Source organism: Thamnophis sirtalis, unplaced genomic scaffold, assembly GCF_051295495.1.
Source record: "Thamnophis sirtalis isolate CommonGarterSnake01/CBP01778 unplaced genomic scaffold, rThaSir2_p1.2 scaffold_8, whole genome shotgun sequence".
NCBI classification, from domain to species: domain Eukaryota; kingdom Metazoa; phylum Chordata; class Lepidosauria; order Squamata; family Natricidae; genus Thamnophis; species Thamnophis sirtalis.
In genome coordinates, this window is record NW_028261388.1 from 55,405,796 (window position 1) to 55,423,767 (window position 17,972).

The following is a 17,972-nucleotide window of genomic DNA, read 5'->3' on the forward strand; positions in this document are numbered from 1 at the left end:
TCTCATCTTTTCTACTATTTTCTATTGGTATCTTGTGTTACTTTGTTGTTTGTATTTACACTGAGGTTATACACTGGAGACAAATCCCTATTCCCTATTCTTCATTCCATTCCATGAATAAGGCAGCCTCTCCAGACATAATGGGTATCCCTGTTCCCAGAAAAAGAAATCTATCAGATACTATCTGGTCCTTAAGGAAACTCCCATGATTTATGTAATTTTGTTTCAGAAAATGTTTAGGCAACCGAGTAGAAAGACAGCTGAATCACTTTATGCTAAATTGTATGCTTTTGGAAAAAGAACAGATAAAACACTTGTAAAGTTGAAGATGAGATAAAATATGGAAAGTCCTAAAAAACGAGATGTAAAACTAATGACAAAGTAGAAATTTTGGAGACTAAGACAGAAGTCTCCCACACACAGTGCTTCTCTAGCTGAACATTCCATCATATTTTTTGGATAGTGTTGGGGAGAATAGATGCAAAAATTGATAAATTATGCTGAATAAATACAAGGTTTGTGAGAATATTAAATTCCAAAAGGTGACTTGGTGCACTTTTGTCAGGAAGATAGGGGATAAAGTTTTGCAGCAGCATTTTAAGAGAAGATTGAAGATTGATAATAGATGTAGTTGTTCTTAGAAACATTCCTATTAGTATCTTGCAAGAGATTTTTTTTGACTGAAAGATTAAAGCAAAAAAAAAAAAAAAAAGATCCCATTTTAAATGAGAAGGTATAATTTTTACTTTACTTTTAAACAGCAAATAATCCAACTGAATTTTGCCCAGAAGTTGTGGGAATTTCTATATAAATATATAATTATATTATGACCTCAAAGAATCTGAGAAGAAAATGGTTTACCAGTGCTATATATCACCAGAAAAATGGTCCAGAATATATAAAAGCATTTCAAATTCATGCTGAAAATGTGAAAAGGACATTTATTATGTTTTGTTGACATGTAAAGAAGCTATTTTTTTATTCACTTACACACCAGATTCAGAGGATTTGAAACAAGTAAGACCAAAGGTTTATCTTTATGACTGATGGACAAATAACTGGAAAAGTCATGGGACTTCATTTTTGTATATGACAACTGCAGTAATATAGTTATATATACAAAAATGGAAAGATTTGACACTACCCACTATCCACAAAAAAACAATATTTACAATATCTGTATTTATTACTGAGCCGAAACCCCTCATGAATTTTGTTAGAAAAAATGAACTTATTTATAGTTTTTATGAGTAGACAGGATTATAGAAAGAAGAGTTATGTTGGTGGTTCTAGTGGTTCTCAACCTGTGGGTCAGGACCCCTTTGGGGGTCAAACGACCCTTTCACAGGGGTCACCTAAGACCATCGGAAAACACATATTTTCTTTTTCTTTTTTTTTAGAACTTTTTTATTTTTATTTTTTCTTTAAAAAAAAACACAAATATGTCATCATTTGTCAATCATTAAGACATTGAAGTACCATTTTTTTTGTGTGTACCCCTCCCTCCCTCCACCCCCCCACCCCCCTTCCTCCCCCCCCCCGACTTCCCAGAACCCGTACCCGGTATGGATTTTTAACTAACACAGTCTAAAATCTATTGAGAAAAAAGAAATAAAGAAATTAATGACATTCTAGATTGACCTTAGCTTCTTCTTACTGAACTGACTTTTAACAGTTTAAGTCATTTCTGATCTTAAGCATAGGCTAACTGGAATTTCTTAGTCCCATATTTATTTTGTATATAGTCAATCCATTTTTTCCAGTCTCGTTTATATCTCTCATTTGAATGATCTTTGAGATATGCCGATATTTTAGCCATTTCAGCTAAGTTTGTTACTTTCAATGTCCATTCTTGGATTGTAGGCAAGTCTTCCTTCTTCCAATATTGCGCCACCAACAGTCTTGCTGCAGTTATCAGGTGCAGAATCAAATTGGTCTCTACCACTGTAAAGTCAGTACATATACCTAGTAAAAATAACTGAGGACTAAACTTTATCCTTCTTTTAAAAACATTTTGCATGACCCACCATATTTTTATCCAAAATGCCTTAACCTTTTGGCAGGTCCACCATATATGATAATATGTAGCATCGAGAGAACCACACCTCCAACATTTAGGCTGTACATTCGGATACATAGAAGCCAACTTTTTAGGATCTAAATGCCATCTATAGAACATCTTGTAAAAATTTTCTCTCAGATTTTGAGCTTGTGTAAATTTCACATTTCTTACCCAAATTCTTTCCCATGTATCCAACATTATTGGTTCCTCAATATTTTGAGCCCATTTTATCATACAATCTTTAACTAATTCTGTTTCCGAATCCATCTGTATTAATACATTATATATCCTCTTTATATGCATTAAGCTTTGATCTCTTATTTGTTTAAACAGATTATCCTCAACTTGAATAAAACCAATTTTTTGATCTATTTTCCACCTAGCCTGTAATTGCCCATACTGGAACCATGTTTGAACTACCTTCTCCTCTTTTAATACCTCTAAAGATTTTAATTGTAATACCCCCCTTTCCGAGGTAAGAAGCTGTCTGTAGGTAATTCTGTCCTGTTTTTGTGCTGTATTCATATTTTCAATTGCGTGTCTAGGAATTGCCCACATGGGTATCTTGTCATTTAATTTATATTGGTATTTCTTCCAGACCCGCAATAAAGCATTTCTTAAAATATGACTTTTAAAGTTCTTATCCAATTTTTTGTTGAATAACAGGTAAGCATGCCAACCAAATAGCAGATCGTGTCCCTCAATGTTCAATATTCTATCATTGGTTAAGTGAATCCAATCACTAATTACAGATAATGCCACTGCATCATAATAGTTTTAAATTAGGTAGTTTCAATCCTCCTCTCTCACGTACATCTTGCATTATTTTCATCTTTACCCTCGGCTTCTTTCCTGCCCACACAAATTTGTTGATACCCTTCTGCCATTCTAAAAGGTTCGCATCTTTTTTTAGTATAGGTAACATTTGGAAGAGAAATAAAAATTTTGGTAGAATGTTCATTTTCACTGCCGCTATCCTACCCAGCAAAGATAGGTGCAATTTCTCCCATTTTTTCATCTCTGTTTGTATACTATGCCAAAGTGGTTCATAATTATGCTTATATAATTTCCCATTTGAAGTTAAAATGTTAACTCCAAGATATTTGACTTTTTTAACTACCTCACATCCTAGCATCGCTCCTAATTCTTCCTTTTGTTTAATATTCATATTTATAGCTAATATTTTGGTTTTTCCTAAGTTTATTTTAAAGCCCGACACTTGACCATATTGATTAATCATATTCATTAAAACCATACTAGATTCCTGCGGTTGTTCCAATATTATGACCAAATCATCCGCAAAAGCGCAGACTCTATATTCTTGCTGCCTAATCTTGATCCCTTTTAAACCATCCAAGCCCCGTATTTTATTCAACAATACTTCCAAAGTTATAATAAACAATAATGGGGACAAAGGACAGCCCTGTCTTGTACCTTTTCCAATTTGAAAAGAGTCTGTTAGACTTCCATTGACTATGATTTGTGCTGTTTGCTGTTGGTATATTGCTTTAATTGACTGTAAAAAATTATCTCCTATCTGCATTTTTTGCAGTATCTTCAACAGAAATTGCCAGTTAACTCGATCAAAGGCCTTCTCAGCATCCAAAAATATAAACGCAGCAGGAATCTGGTTGTTCTTTCCCAAATATTCTAATGCATTAATAATTAATCTAACATTACTTTTCATCTGTCTCCCTTGTATAAAACCTGTTTGGTCCGTATGTATCAATTGTTGAATGACCAACATTAACCTATTTGCTAATATTTTAGTAAAAATTTTATAATCTACATTCAGTAATGAAATAGGTCTATAATTTTTGGGTTGAGTAGTATCTTGATCTTCCTTGGGTATCAAAGATATAAACGCTGTCTTCCAAGATGGAGGAACTTTACCTTCCATTTGAATCATATTAAATAATTCTCTAAGAGGTTCTACCATTTCTAACTGTAAGTTTTTATAGTAAACCGCTGTCAAGCCATCTGTACCTGGTGCTTTCCCTGACTTTAATTGCTTAATTACCTGCAGGATTTCCCCCGAGGTTATTGGTTGATTCAATTTTTGCCTGTGTTCTTCTCTAACTGAAGGTATTTTCTCTTTGTCTAAATATTTGTCTATGTCTAAACCATTAATTTTATCCCCTTTATACAGTTCTGTAAAAAATTCCCAGAAAGCCTTTTGAATCTCTTCCTGTTGAAACACCTCCTTCCCTCTGTAAATCAGTTTAGATATATTTCGAGTTTTCCTTTTTTTCCTAATCTGATAAGCTAACCATCTGCCAGGTTTGTTTGCATTACAAAAAGTATTGTGTTTTGCATATAATAGATTAGTAGCCACCTGGTCAGAGATCAACATGTCAAATTGAGATTTTAATATGTTAATAGCTTCCTTAACCTTTGTATCGTCTGGGTTCATTGTTAACTCCAGCTCTTTTCTCTTAATTTCCTCTTCCAGTTCTGTTCGTTTTAACCCTTGCTTATTTCTATGTGTTTTATTTATATTCATCAAAACTCCTCTCATATACGCTTTGCTTGCGTCCCATACAAATTCCATAGATGTACCCTTATTCATATTCAAAACAAAATATTCAGATAGTAATTTTTTACAATCATTAATATACTTTTCATATCTAAATAAGTTTTCATTCAATCTCCAAGACCTTCTTGCCTGCACTACCCTTCCCAACTCCATCCAAACTGGGTTATGGTCCGAAAGGATCCTAGCTGCAATCTTTGTTTTCTTGACCCTAGAAAGCAAATCATTAGTGGTTAGAATAAAATCAATCCTTGAGAGGGATTGATGCCTGTCCGAGAAGAAAGTGAAGTCGCATTCCTCTGCATTTCTTTCTTGCCAAATATCTCTCAATTCAAAATCATCCATAATGTCAAAGATTTGGGTAACTTTGCTCGCATCTTGGTATTTAGGCGGGAAATCTTCTTATCTTTCTTAGTGTCTATCACTCCATTCCAGTCACCCAATAGTATACAGGAACTATAGTCCCATTGTACTAATTTAGCATGAAGATTTCTATAGAATCTATCTTGCTGTTGATTGGGAGCATAAATTCCCAAAAGTAATGTCTTTTTCCCTTCTAAGATTAAGTCTAAAGCAATATATCTTCCGAAGGGATCTGCTTCTATTAATTCAGCTTTCATGTCTTTTCTTAAGTATACAACTATACCATTCTTCTTTTCCATAGCAGAAGCTACAAAATGTTGACCAAGTTTTGAGTTGATCAAATATTTTTGATCAGTTGACTTGATATGAGTTTCTTGCAAACAAATTACATCGTTCTTAAACTGTTTGAGATAATGAAATATTTTCTTCTTCTTCTGTGGAGAGTTCAGTCCGTTAACATTCCATGTTAAAATCTTAGTTGTCATCTTTGGTTGGTTGAAGCATTTTTAGAGCTTCCTGCACGGCCTGTTTAACCTTAGGTCTAGCTCCTCCCATTGCTTCCAGATTTGTTGTTGTAGATCCTTGATCGATGGCCGATGATTGTTGATGCTGTTGCTTTTTAACTTGTTTCTCCATACGTCTAGTAGTCATGCGGCTAGGTCTTGGTTCCATAGCACCTTGCACTTCTAGAGAAGAGAGATGCTCCATCTTGTCTGGTGGTTGTGTAGTTTGCTGTCTATCCTGTCCTTCTTGTGGTCTTTCTCTAGGTCCAGATGGTGCAGGGTGTCCGGCCTTCAATATATTATAATAAAAATCTCGGGCTTTCCATACAGCGTTGAGGCGGTATCTTTGCTTATCAAATGTAAATATGATGCCAAATGGTGCATCCCATCTATACTGTATCTGACGATTTCTGAGTTCTTCGACCAAAAAAGCGTAGTCTCTTCTGGCTCTTAACATTTGAGGTGGTATCTCTTTCAAAACAGCCAGGTCTTGACCGCCAATTTGAAGCTTAGTGTTATAAGATGCTTGCAGTACCATATTTCTAAACTCTCTTGTAGTAAAATATATAACGATGTCTCGAGGAAGCTGCTTCTGCTTTGCCAGCCAGGAGTTAACGCGGTAAGCTTTGTCAATTCGCCAGTCTTGATTGGTCCCTGGTCTTCCCATCAGGCGGTCAAAAGCTTCCGATAGGGTCTGTTTCAGGTTCTCCTGTTTCTCCTCACGCAGCCCCCTTACTCTTAATGCGAACTCCATTTGTCGGTACTGTATCATAATAATTTCTTTTTCAGCATTTTCCACTTTTTGTTCCACCACCTCTGTTTTCAATGTCAAGTTAGCATTGGCATCATTAAGAACCTCTAGAGTATCTTCCACTCCAGAAATATGTTCTGTTAATACAGTTACAAGACTCAGCATGTCGTCTCTAATTTTATCAACCTTAGCCTCAAATTTCTCATACAGCTCCTGTTTAAGTCCTTTTATTTCACTTTTAATTTCTTCTTTCATTTCTTTTATTTCCTCTTTTCTCTCCTCTCTATTATCTCTAAATTTATCTTCCATTTTAATTGTCTGTGCATTAAGAGCCTCGCTTAGATTACTCAGGAAAAATTCTTTCGTTAACACATCCCCAGCAGGGGGCGTAGGAAGCGGAGGCTGCAGCTTTGTGCCAGGCACTGAGGATGTGCCCCTGGAAGTAGAGGGTGACGACTTCAAGTTAATATTTGGTTTTGAGGCCATTTCAAAATTTATCTGCCTGCAGTTAATAAAACTCTATTGCCTAAATATGCAGCTTTAAATAAAGAGGCTTTTATTTTGAAGTTTAAGGCTTGGCAAAACTTTCAGTGAGTAAACATTGTAACCAGACCATTCAGCAGATTCATCACCATTTAATTTCCAAATAAGCAAGGTTAATGAAGGAGTAAAATTCTTCTGTTGTGAAACCAAAACAAGTGATAAGCAATCTCTTTTGTTTTGAATTCCTGTGAGGCTTAGCAGAAAGTGTTCGTTATTACCGGAGAAACCAGCCTGCTCGGCGCCATTTTAGAAGCCTCTGAGTAAATAATTTTTCGGAGGAGAAAAAGAAAAGAAGCTAAAATGTTGATAAGCAATTATTGTCCACAGTAAACGGATCCAGCTCGTGATAAGAATAAATCAAAAAAAACTTAGAGCAGAGTGGGAGAGACCTACTTTGTCCTGCACAAGGCAGTTTGAAGTTCCCAGCACGGACAGCCGTTCTGCCTTGGGCTAGCCCCCCTTTCCTTGCAAGCACAAAAGCTGCAAAAATCGAAGAGCATTTGCCAGCAAAACAGTTTCTTCTTTCCTTCTTGCCTGAAGGATAAGAAAACCTGATAAGACGTCAGATGGAAGATCCTCTAAACAGGTACGTAGCCAGGAATTCGGAGGCAGCTGATTTTTTGCAGCCTCCACCAGTAGGCTCCTCCTAGGAAGTGGAAAACACATATTTTCGATGGTCTTAGGAACCGAGACACCAATTTTATGGTTGAGGGTCACAACAACATGAGGAACTGTATTAAAGGGTTGCGACATTGGGAAGGTTGAAAACCACTGTTCTAAACAAAATAAAGCTGCTGTAAAGATTATATCTTTTCCTATTTTTCTTTCATTTTTGCAGTTTTAGCTTTCACTTTTTCTTTTGTCTTTTATATCACTATCTACCTTTAAAACAATTTAATAGCTATTAACTAATACATAAACATGTCCCCCATCCCCTACACATCAGAATTATTTCTAAGACAAACTAGATAGACTCCAGCATTACTAGCTTATCAAGACATTTATTTAATGCTTTGTAGTAAATTTGGAATAAACATGACATAGAATCCAAAAAGAGAGTTCTCCTAAAGAACCAGAAATGCTTACTGGAATGTTGAACACTGAGCAATATTTTTGAGACCAAATAGTAATTCCTCATTTATTATATTACAGCAGCCTTTTAGTGGTTTTATATCATAATCTGAATTCCATATACATGCAGGAACCTTCTGTACAGATAACTTGGTCCTTGATTTGTGTCAAGATTTTTTTTGGCATGAAACAAGTACTGCTGTGACTGGAAAAAGTACAGTAATAATAGCACACTTCTTTAAAACTTCCAGAAGAAGTTAAAGTAAACAAGGAAAGAAAAGAAAATCCTGCATCAAAGGAGACTACCCAAAAAATCAGAAAATAGCTAAGTTTGTTTGCAGTTATTCCCCATTAAGACTATTATGACCAGCTAAACAAGTATCATTTTAAATAACATAGCATACCCATGAACAAAGCAGAGGTAACAATTACTTGGCCAACGAGATGCTAGACAGTTAAAACAATGTGCAGATAGAATAATATTTTAAGTCATTAAATATTCTGATTTGTTCTTTGTGGAACAAATATATTAGCAGTCAAGTTAGCCAACCATAGATTTAATAGAACATTAGAATACTTAACAGTAGAGAAAATACAGCATTTTCTGATGCTGGCATAGGTCATGCTATGAGTTGGTAGTGTGTCAAGTAGACAAAATTATCTTTGATTACACACAATGTGCATAGAGGAATGGAAACTGCATGTACTAGTTAAAGAGCTTTTTCTCTCTTTTTTTTTTTTTTACTAACTGGCAAAGCAATTTTTTACTTCCTCTTGCACCCACAATTTAACCAGAATAAAGAAGGCCATTGCTATTAAGCATTCAGGAAGTGAAATCTGCGAATTGGAGGGCTAAGGAATGTTTTGTCACCTTATAGTTGAGCATTGGAAAAATGGGTGGGATATGGAATTCAGCAGAAACATTTGGATAAACAAACAAGCATCTGTAAATAAAGTTAAAATAGTCTTCCTATTGGTTATGTATGTTTATATTTCAACCCCTTGATACATCTGAAGACAATTCCTTTATTAAGATTAGGTTAGGAAGTAGTTGTATTTTTTTCTGTGCACTAGAAGACAGCCAGTAGGTTTGATACTGGTCAAGCTCTAATAGGATTAAAGATTAAGATATCTAATAGCATTCTAGGTTGCAAAACAGTGTAGTGTAAGAAATGGAAGAGTTTCTAGACCACAACCATAATGTGGAAGCAGGACCAGCAGTGGGTTTTGGAAAGCTGTCACATAGCCATCCTATTGAGATGGCTTGATCATTCAGGCCTTAGTCCTCCAGCTCAGCTGTGCTTTCATAATATAAAACTTGTATGTGCAAACAAAGCAATTCTTTCCTGAAGCTATTAATCCTAAAACTTCCCAATGTCCTTATATTTCAATGTGATTGCTACATTCTAGAAATTACAACATTTTAAAAGCTAACAATTGTTTATAATGACTCTGATGGTATTCATTTTGACCAAAAGGATTTTTTCTAGATTTTTCTAACAAAAGAAGCAAAGAAGAAGAGAGACTTTTTTTAATGTGAAAAGCCAATGAAATGAGCCCTATTGATGTGTTTCTTGAACTTAGGTTGTGTTTCTCTTCTGTTCCTGAGCAGTCACAAAATTCAGCAAGTCAATTGCCGTAACAACACCAAACACCATTTGCTTTTTACTAGATTCACCATCACTGTGATCTAGAAGACAAAAGAGAATGCAGTAAGTCTGATTTTGTGAAACTGTTTCTAATGAGCACTTTAAAACATAAAATTCCTATCTTACAGACAGATAAATTATACAAACATATAGTTATCTAACATTAGATTTCCCCAACCAAATGCCTTCCTAATGTCTTAGTTGAGTATCTACTAGAGCTGCTAGTCAGAACATCCTGTGTACAAAAAACAAAACAAAAAAGAGACAAAAAAGTACTCCAAGATGATAGCAACTTAGCAATTGCCTCGTTTCCTTGTTCTGCTTTTGGGCTTTGGCCCTATTTATGCTATTGATAGGTGTCTGCTTCCATTCAGTGCAAATCTTAATACACCTTTTTTTTTAAAAAATGACCTTGCATTATTTTCAGTTCCATATTCTGCACAAAGTGCAATAAAGGTCTTTCTGAAGGTAAACTGGCCAAGGCTCTGCAGAACCTGCTATCCAGAAAAGCATTCTTTTGGGTGTAGCATTGCCAGCTTTGGCTTATTCTGTGGTAGCCACAGCCTTAATTTGAAAGATAAAAGCCACTTTAAAATAATAAAGAGCATATTGTTAACAGTGGGTGCGAAAACTCTAAAACGTAGGATTTAAAATGGGGCATTTTCTGATGTGAGTTGTTTATTCTAATGTTTCTCATACTGGGCAACTTTAAAGTTTTGTGAACTTCAACTGGGAAATTCTGGGAGCCGAGGTCCACATGTCTTAAAGTTGTTGAGATTGAGTAATATTGTCTATTCTTTGAATTTTATATTTGTGACTTTTTGTCGCTGTAAAATCAGGCTACACAAATAATGATTAAAGACTACATGTGACTTCTGATTTTCTGCATACCTTTCCACCTAACCTCCTCTCTCCACCCCAGGTTCTGGTTTCCTGCTATTTTGAGGAGGAAGACCCAGAAATATTTTAATATAAATTTAGAGCATTTTTAACAACAACAATAGCAAAAGACAAGATTTAACACAAAACATTGGGAAAGGGAATGCAGAAAACCCTGGCTCTGCCCACGTCCATGGCAGGACATAAGCCCAATTTTCATATTGCTCCATTTATTGTAGACCTCAATTCTACTCCCTCAAAAATATAAACATTAAGTGCAACCCTGTTAACAAAGTTGGTCCTTCTGACTGAACATTTGAAGCAGTTCCAAAATTTAACAATTGGATTCAAAAGGTTTCTTTTATCTAATGAAAAGATTCTTGTGTCCTTCCATTGGATGGCAAAAACCTTTAGGAACTCTAGGTTAAACGAACAAGGACAATGGCTCCTTACACACACATAAAGATACACAGCTCACATATATTTTAAAGGTAGGCTTTCTGCTAACTCTGCCATAAGGATAGTAAATACATGGAGATAGATGGAGAGTTTCTGAATCTCAAGTAATAACTGCGTGAAAGCATTTTTATATTATATAAATAAATAAAAATTAAAAATAAAAGTAAACTAATAAATAAACCAAGGATCAACAGTGGCAAAAAGTGCCATAAGAGAGAATATTCTGAGATCTTAAGGACTAGCCAGTATATACAAACTTTTATGATAAAGTTTAAATGATAATAAATTAGCTATGCTTAAGAATTGTGTTATTTTCACTGCAACATTTCTAGGAAAATTCAGCAAACAATGAATAGCAAAGGAATTATTTATGTAGTTCCAGCATATGCTTTTATATTTGAAAAACATCAATTAAATGTAAAGTGTAGTTATGAGTTCTTAGGAAAAATGTATTGAATAGATAGTTATACATTAACAATGACCTTGAAGACAAAGTCACTTAGTAACTATATGGGTTACTTTGAAGAAAGAGCAGACTACTTCTAATGCTGTTGTTTCTTTATATATACATCGGTTAGAGACCCTAATTTTCCTTGTCTTGAGTTGCTCACCCATTAACTTCTAATGCTATGTATTAATCAGGGAAAGCAGCTTGAAAAAAAAATCTAGATTCATGCCATGATTTAAATTGGGAGCTTAGAGGTTTTTCATACTTCAGAACATACATATAAATAGATAATTATAGAAATTATGATAACTGTTATGGAAGACAGATAAAAATCAGTGCACAATCCATTTTCTCTAAAAATAAATGACAGGCTGGCGTAGCATTGTAATGAGGGCAGCATCAGAATCAATACCACTGCTCAAGTTAAAAAAACACCCTTCAGTTAAAGTTTTGGTCGTATTACTATTAATATAGATGTTACATTTTATAGAGTACTCTTTTCAGTCCAACCCAAGATTTTAAAAAGCTCAACCCACTGGATTGGAGAAGCTGGAAGTAGCATTATTTCATGTCTATGGGCTTATTTGAATCTATTTAACGGAAAATGTTAAATCATTATAATTTACTAGAAAATCAGTAACTTACAGTCCTAAACATGCTAGTTAAAAAGGCAGAAACTGAATACTAAATAATAACCTTATACTCACATTGAATCTGTTCATGTATCACCAGAGCAAAATGATCTATTTCCAAAATATGAGACAGCTTTCCTAAGTTGTCCTGCAAATGAATCTGTAATAGAAAGTTGCATGATTTTAAAAGACAATACATGGCATTCACATTTAGATAAGAACTCTGATCCTCATTCCACCTTTTCCCACAAGATTTTGTAAAAAAGAGAATGTGTTCATGAGCTATGTTTAAAAATTCACAAGTACTGAATGTTCATAAAGTGGTTTTTCTGGGCAAATCAGGAAAAATGAAAAAAATAACTTCAGGATATACATTAATTAATACTCTCAGCCCTGTGGGTTTCATATTTAAGCATTTTGTCCACTAGGGACATTGCACAGACCTCCACAATAACGATTTATGGCACCAACCAGCTATCATTCCAGCAATAAAATACCTATCTACATTAGTGTTGTAACTTCATAGTGAAGGCAGGATGAGACTATACATGGAAGGTCTTAACATTTGCACATTAAAAAGTACAAAGATACATTTTTTACAAGGAGGATTTTGGTTTTATTTCATGTAATTTCAATTTATTAAGTACAACAAAAACAATGACTACTACTATCCTGTTTCTGCCCCTTAAATGTACATGTATTTTGCTTCTTTACATTCCCCATAGTATTGTTAATAATTTTAAAACCTCAATCTAAAGGTATTTTCAGTGTACAGAAAAGATATTCCAGTCACTGAAATGTTGTTTTCATCCGGCTTTAGAAGCTGAATACTCAACACTCTGTTGACTGGTACCACTACGACTTCTTTTCAGTCCCCAGTACTTGAAGCATGTAAATATCCTGTTTGAATTTTGCTCTGACTGAGGTGTGTATGATTTCCTTAACCTGTGAGATTTTCAGAAACTCTTTCTACATACTTTGTAGGTGGGGGAGGAAATAGAAACAAACACATATATAGAAGGCACAATACCGTTTTGAACTGCTTGTAGATTACTTTGTTGACTTTATCCAAAGGCTGTACTTTACCAGCAAGCACTGAAGAGAGCATATTGCCGAGAGTAACCATCCCCAGAATCAGTCTAAAAAGGGGACACCCCAAGGAGAGCACTGAATGAGTTGTATCAACATTTTTTTTCCACTTAAAAGCTTTACATCAACATTTCCACTAATTCAGATGACAAGTAATGTTCCCTCTAATTTTTTTTCAGTGTGTGCGGAAAAGTATAGTATTTGAGCAGCACATTTTCATGCCTGAGCACCTGAATTTTTTCCACAGATATTTCACAGAGCAATTGATTTATAGGATCCGAATTGGAATGGAGAAAAATGGTTTTGTGCGTGTGTGTGCGTGTGTGTGTTTGAGTGAGCGAGCGAGGGATCCAGTAAGAGAACTGCGCCTATTTAGAAAAGCAAGTAAATTATTGCAAACATGATCAATCGAAGATAAGTATGGGGACAGGTTGGGTAGAGAGAAAGTGATAAAAGAATGGGAGAGAGGAAGAAAAAAAGAGGGAAGAGAGACAGAAAGAGACAGAGAAGGACAGAGAAAGTGACAGAAGAGTGGGAAAGAAGGAGAAAGAGAGACAAAGCGAAAGAGGGTGAAAGAGACAGAAAGAGACAAAGAGGAGAGAGAAGGGAGAAGGAGAAAGTGACAGAAGAATGGAAAAGAGGGAGAGAGAAAGAAAAGAGAGACAAAGAGAAAGAGGATGAGAGAGACAGAAAGAGAAGAGAGGAAGAGGAAAGAGTAAGAGAGAACATCTCATTTCAACCCTGAGGTGCAAATATTCTCTTTGATTGGTAATTTTATTTGTCCATTTACTATCCAATACTCTCATTTCTCCTTAGGTTCATGAAGAATTCCCTTCTTTTTATTGAATTTATCACAATACCATGAGAACAACTTTTTCAGCATAGCTTTACAGCTATTTAAAATATATAGTAATTTAGGTCAGGTTTTCAGAACATTAGTCTATTTATACGTCACTAAGTGCAAAGAAACAGATTCAGAAAGTTGGCTTCCCTTTTTGTAATTGCCTATTGCCTGCTTAATTTTGATAACTACATTTTTGATAACTGATATTCACGTTGACCTAAAAAGCCCATCATAGAAAGAAACGCTCCCTATGAACTTTGTTGGGTTTCCATGGAATGAAGTTTGATCTTTTTCTCAACCATACAGTAGCATATTCTTTCTAAGGAGGATATAATCAAGATAGTCCTTAATTGCCTATCAATCTAACAGAATGGCGATTGACAATCTCTTTATATTTCAACTCTAACTCTTTCAGTCTTAAAGGTTTGGTGAGGAGAAATCCAAAAATTCTTTTAAAGGGGAAAAAAATGCTTGCACATTTGCACCCATTGAGACATGTATATATACACAACACACAGAGAAACAAACTTAACGAAGTGCTAAGTCTGCCCACCAACCAACTAACTCTCTCTCTCTCTCTCTCTCTCTTAAATAGAGGGAGGGAGGGAGGGAGGGAGGGAGGGAGAGAGAGAGAGAGAGAGAATGAGAATGAATCCCTCCTTCCTTCAGCCCAACACTCTTGCTGGCATCCCGGATGGATGAGAGGGACTGCAGAGGGTCTCCTCGAGTCTAGGGCAGCGAGTCATTCAATGGGAAAGTTGCCTCTTGGAAGGAATGACCCAGATTGGCTCTCACTTCATCTCTCCTGCTTTGTCTCTCCTGCCTCTTTGCTTCTCCGTTCAGTCTTTGGGCGGCAGATCGAAAGCAGAAGCCAATCCGGGTCATTCCTTCCAAGAGGCACGTTTCCCATCGAATGACTCGCTGCCCTAGACTTGAGGAGACCCTCTGCAGTCCTTCTTGTCTGGCCGGGATGCCAGCGAAGAATGTTGGGCTGAAGGAAGGAGGGATACACACGCTCACGCTCTCCCTCCCTCCCCTCCTCCTCCTCCTCCCTCCCTTCCTCTCTCTCTCTCTCTCTAATGGCAAATCCGAGCAGCCACTGCTGGGAGCCGGTCCCATGCCTTCTCCCAACCCCCACACCCCTTCTCTCAGTTACTTCCTGCCGTGATTGCTGTCTCCAGGCTGGCTCTCCCCTCCTATTATTGTGGAAGGCGTCTCACAAAAACCACTAGGTGGCAGTTGGAAACTGCTGTGCGGTGTTTTGTTGCCATGTGCGTGGCCGCGCACCCGGGCACGTTAGAGGGAACAGTGATGACAAGTACACTGATCTCACACTGTTATTTTCTTTTACCAACCCATCCCCATTTTCAGAAGGGAGAGGGGAATTTTGAAATTCCCAATTACCTGGAAGTTGACCCTTCTCCACCTTGACCTGCTCCACTTAAATTGCTGCCCTCTAAAAAACATGTATTTGAATCTTTTCAGGATAAAACTGTAGCAAACAAATGTGGCTTGAGGAATTCTGGGAGTTAAAGTCCACAGGTCTTAAAGCTGCCAAGGTTGGGCACTCTTATTTTAAATTAAAGTTTATGACTAACTAGTGTTTGCATAGCTCCTAAAGCTTTGGAGAAGTTAGCTTTTGATAATTTGAAATAGATCTGCCAGACTAGGTGAGAGTATAATGATATTTCTTTTTTTGTTACATCTTCCTCATTGTTTACCATTCGTTACAATTTATACTGTCTGGGTCAGACAATACAGGACCTTTTACATCTGAGCTACTATTAGCACAGAATATATGAGAGACTTACTAAACAAACCTTGTTTATTAAACTGGAGTGAACTTTGGGAATAAACCTGCTCAGATCACAATTTGTTCTGGTCAGGTTGGCAATCCCACTGCCTTTTTATTTACCTGGCTATGCAATAAGAACTCAGTTAATCATTTTATGGGCCATTTTTAGGAGATGACAATTCTCTTAAAAGATAATAAACCATGTCACAACTTTAAAAGCAGATTTTAAAAGCAGCAACCTTAGCTCCACTTTCCCCTTAAACTTAAGGAAGTGCCATTCTATCATGCAGTCCTTGTGACTTGACACAATAGGGTTGGAGAATCTGTTGTTTCAGCTGATTAGTCCATTTCATTTATGCCAAAGACTCTAACCTTTACCCATACTGATGTCAGCCTCTGCTTTGCTGCTGCTTCAGCTGCCATTGAAACGGGGAGGGGGGGGGGCATGGTATTTGGGAGGGGACTACTACTTGTGCTGGAGGAAGATCCTGGAGTTTCTACTGCCTGTCTTACTGCGCATGCGGAGGAGGTTTCCCGCCAAGGCCAATGGCACCGACATTCCATCTTGGTGATGCCTTTCGAAGTTATCTCGCACCTGACACTTGGGAGAATTATGATTGGACTGTGACTGGGATGCCAAGGGGTGGGGAATGGGTTATTCTATATATCATTTGCTTTCGCGCCTAAATAATCAGTCTTCGCTTTGCTACGCTTCTGTTCATTTATAATTAGTAAAAGTACACTTGATTTCTATCAATGGAGTCTTGTGGTTTTCTTTCCTGATTATCCAAATGAAGGAGTGCTGACAATTGGGCTCTTATGTTCTGCTAACTGAATGCAAATTCAATTAGCAGAGCGCCAAAGGAGCAACATCCAGAGGTGAAACTTGAAAAATTGGAATATCATGCAAAAGTTCATTTATTTCAGTAACACAACTTAAAAGAGGAAACTAATTTATGAGATAGACTCATTACATGCAAGATAGTTCAAGCGGTGATTTGTCATAATTGTGTTGATTATGGCTTACAGCTCATGAAAACCCCAAATCCACAATCACAGAAAATTAGAATATTGTGAAAAGATGCAATATTGTGGAAAGATAAATAACTTCCCAACGGACAGAGACAGGCAATATACTCTTCAGAAAGTGGATTAATTTGGGACAAAGGAAGAAAATATTGAAGACTATACATACCCAGATTCATCCACAACTGGCACTTGGTCAAATCCTTTCTCTTTGAGTATTTCAATAGTCTTTTCGCAGGTAACGCTTGGCAGTACAGTTAGGGGGGCAGAGAGGCATAATTCCTGAACTTTCACATGCCACCACCTAGGAAATGTGCAAATATCATAACAGTTCAGGTACTGAAGAACAAACTGCATTTTTGCATACTAAGGACTATATGGTGGAATATTGCATTTGAGAGTAAATGGAGCAGCTAATCCCTGACTGACTTCCAGGAAAGGTATTTAAACTGATATCCTTTCTATTTGCATTTTGTGTATACCATCACCATATCACTGAGAGAAGTGCTACAGTGAGCCAAAAAGGAAGTTGCATAATATGTATGGACAGCTTATTCCTGCTGACATTAAAGAAATAGAGAGAAATAAAAATGATACTTTTTAAAGAGAGTTTCCTACATTCTCAGATGTGTCCTTCGCTATAGAGGCAAAAGTAGCTACGGGTGGTACACAACCATAAGATAAAACAACAATGCAAAAAGCTGCAGATAAACTGTAGGTAATGAGGGGAATAAAAATGGAACAACAATGGAAACCATCTCAGCAAGTCTCCAGCATCCTGAGAGTTCCAGACCTGATAACATTACCAAGACTTGACAGTCTTTCAGAATATCAAAAGGAATGGAGCTAATCTAACTTTGGAGGGAAGGATGTACCGCAAGGTGGGTACCATGGCAGAAAAAGCATGTTTCCTGGCATCCACCAAACATAAGTTGAACCCTGGTTCAGACCAAAGACCCATTCTGGTTCCCACTGTTGCCATTTAGATGCTATGGGGAAGTTCACAGTCAAGAGCTTTCACAACAGCACTTTCCTGTTCATGTTCTCTAGCAACTGGAATGGAAACATGTATACCTCTGAACTAGCCATTAAGAAGCTTCAATCTATGAATCAATTATTGGCTTGGATTTTACATCTTATTTGAAAGGATTAACTATCAATATTTTTAAAAGGCTCCTTCTGGCTTAAAAACTAACACTTTATTAGAGTCTACTTTCTCAGGCCTGTGAAATGTTGCCTTCAACTGGTATGCACAGATCCAGGCTGAGAGAAAAGAAAAAATAAAGTATACCCATATACTTGGAGAAAGGAAGAAAAAAAAGGCA

The 17,972-nt window shown here is 36.5% G+C and overlaps 1 protein-coding gene across 4 annotated transcripts in view; it reads right to left on the reverse strand.

Annotated features, from left to right (window-relative positions):
• Window positions 1-8,851: 8,851 nt before the first annotated feature.
• The window catches only part of LOC106542859 (cystathionine beta-synthase-like protein), a 54,167-nt gene continuing 45,046 nt past the window's right edge, over window positions 8,852-17,972 (reverse strand). For 3 of the 4 annotated variants that reach the window (XM_014058703.2, XM_087721712.1, XM_014058702.2), the window contains 4 exons: window positions 16,817-16,951; window positions 12,924-13,032; window positions 11,969-12,053; window positions 8,852-9,516 (listed from right to left, as the gene is read on the reverse strand). In XM_014058703.2, coding sequence (XP_013914178.2) covers window positions 9,407-9,516; window positions 11,969-12,053; window positions 12,924-13,032; window positions 16,817-16,951 — 439 coding nt within the window. In that variant the 3' untranslated portion in view covers window positions 8,852-9,406. The remainder of the gene's footprint in view (window positions 9,517-11,968; window positions 12,054-12,923; window positions 13,033-16,816; window positions 16,952-17,972) is intronic. The other variant, XR_015697513.1, reaches the window with a different exon arrangement.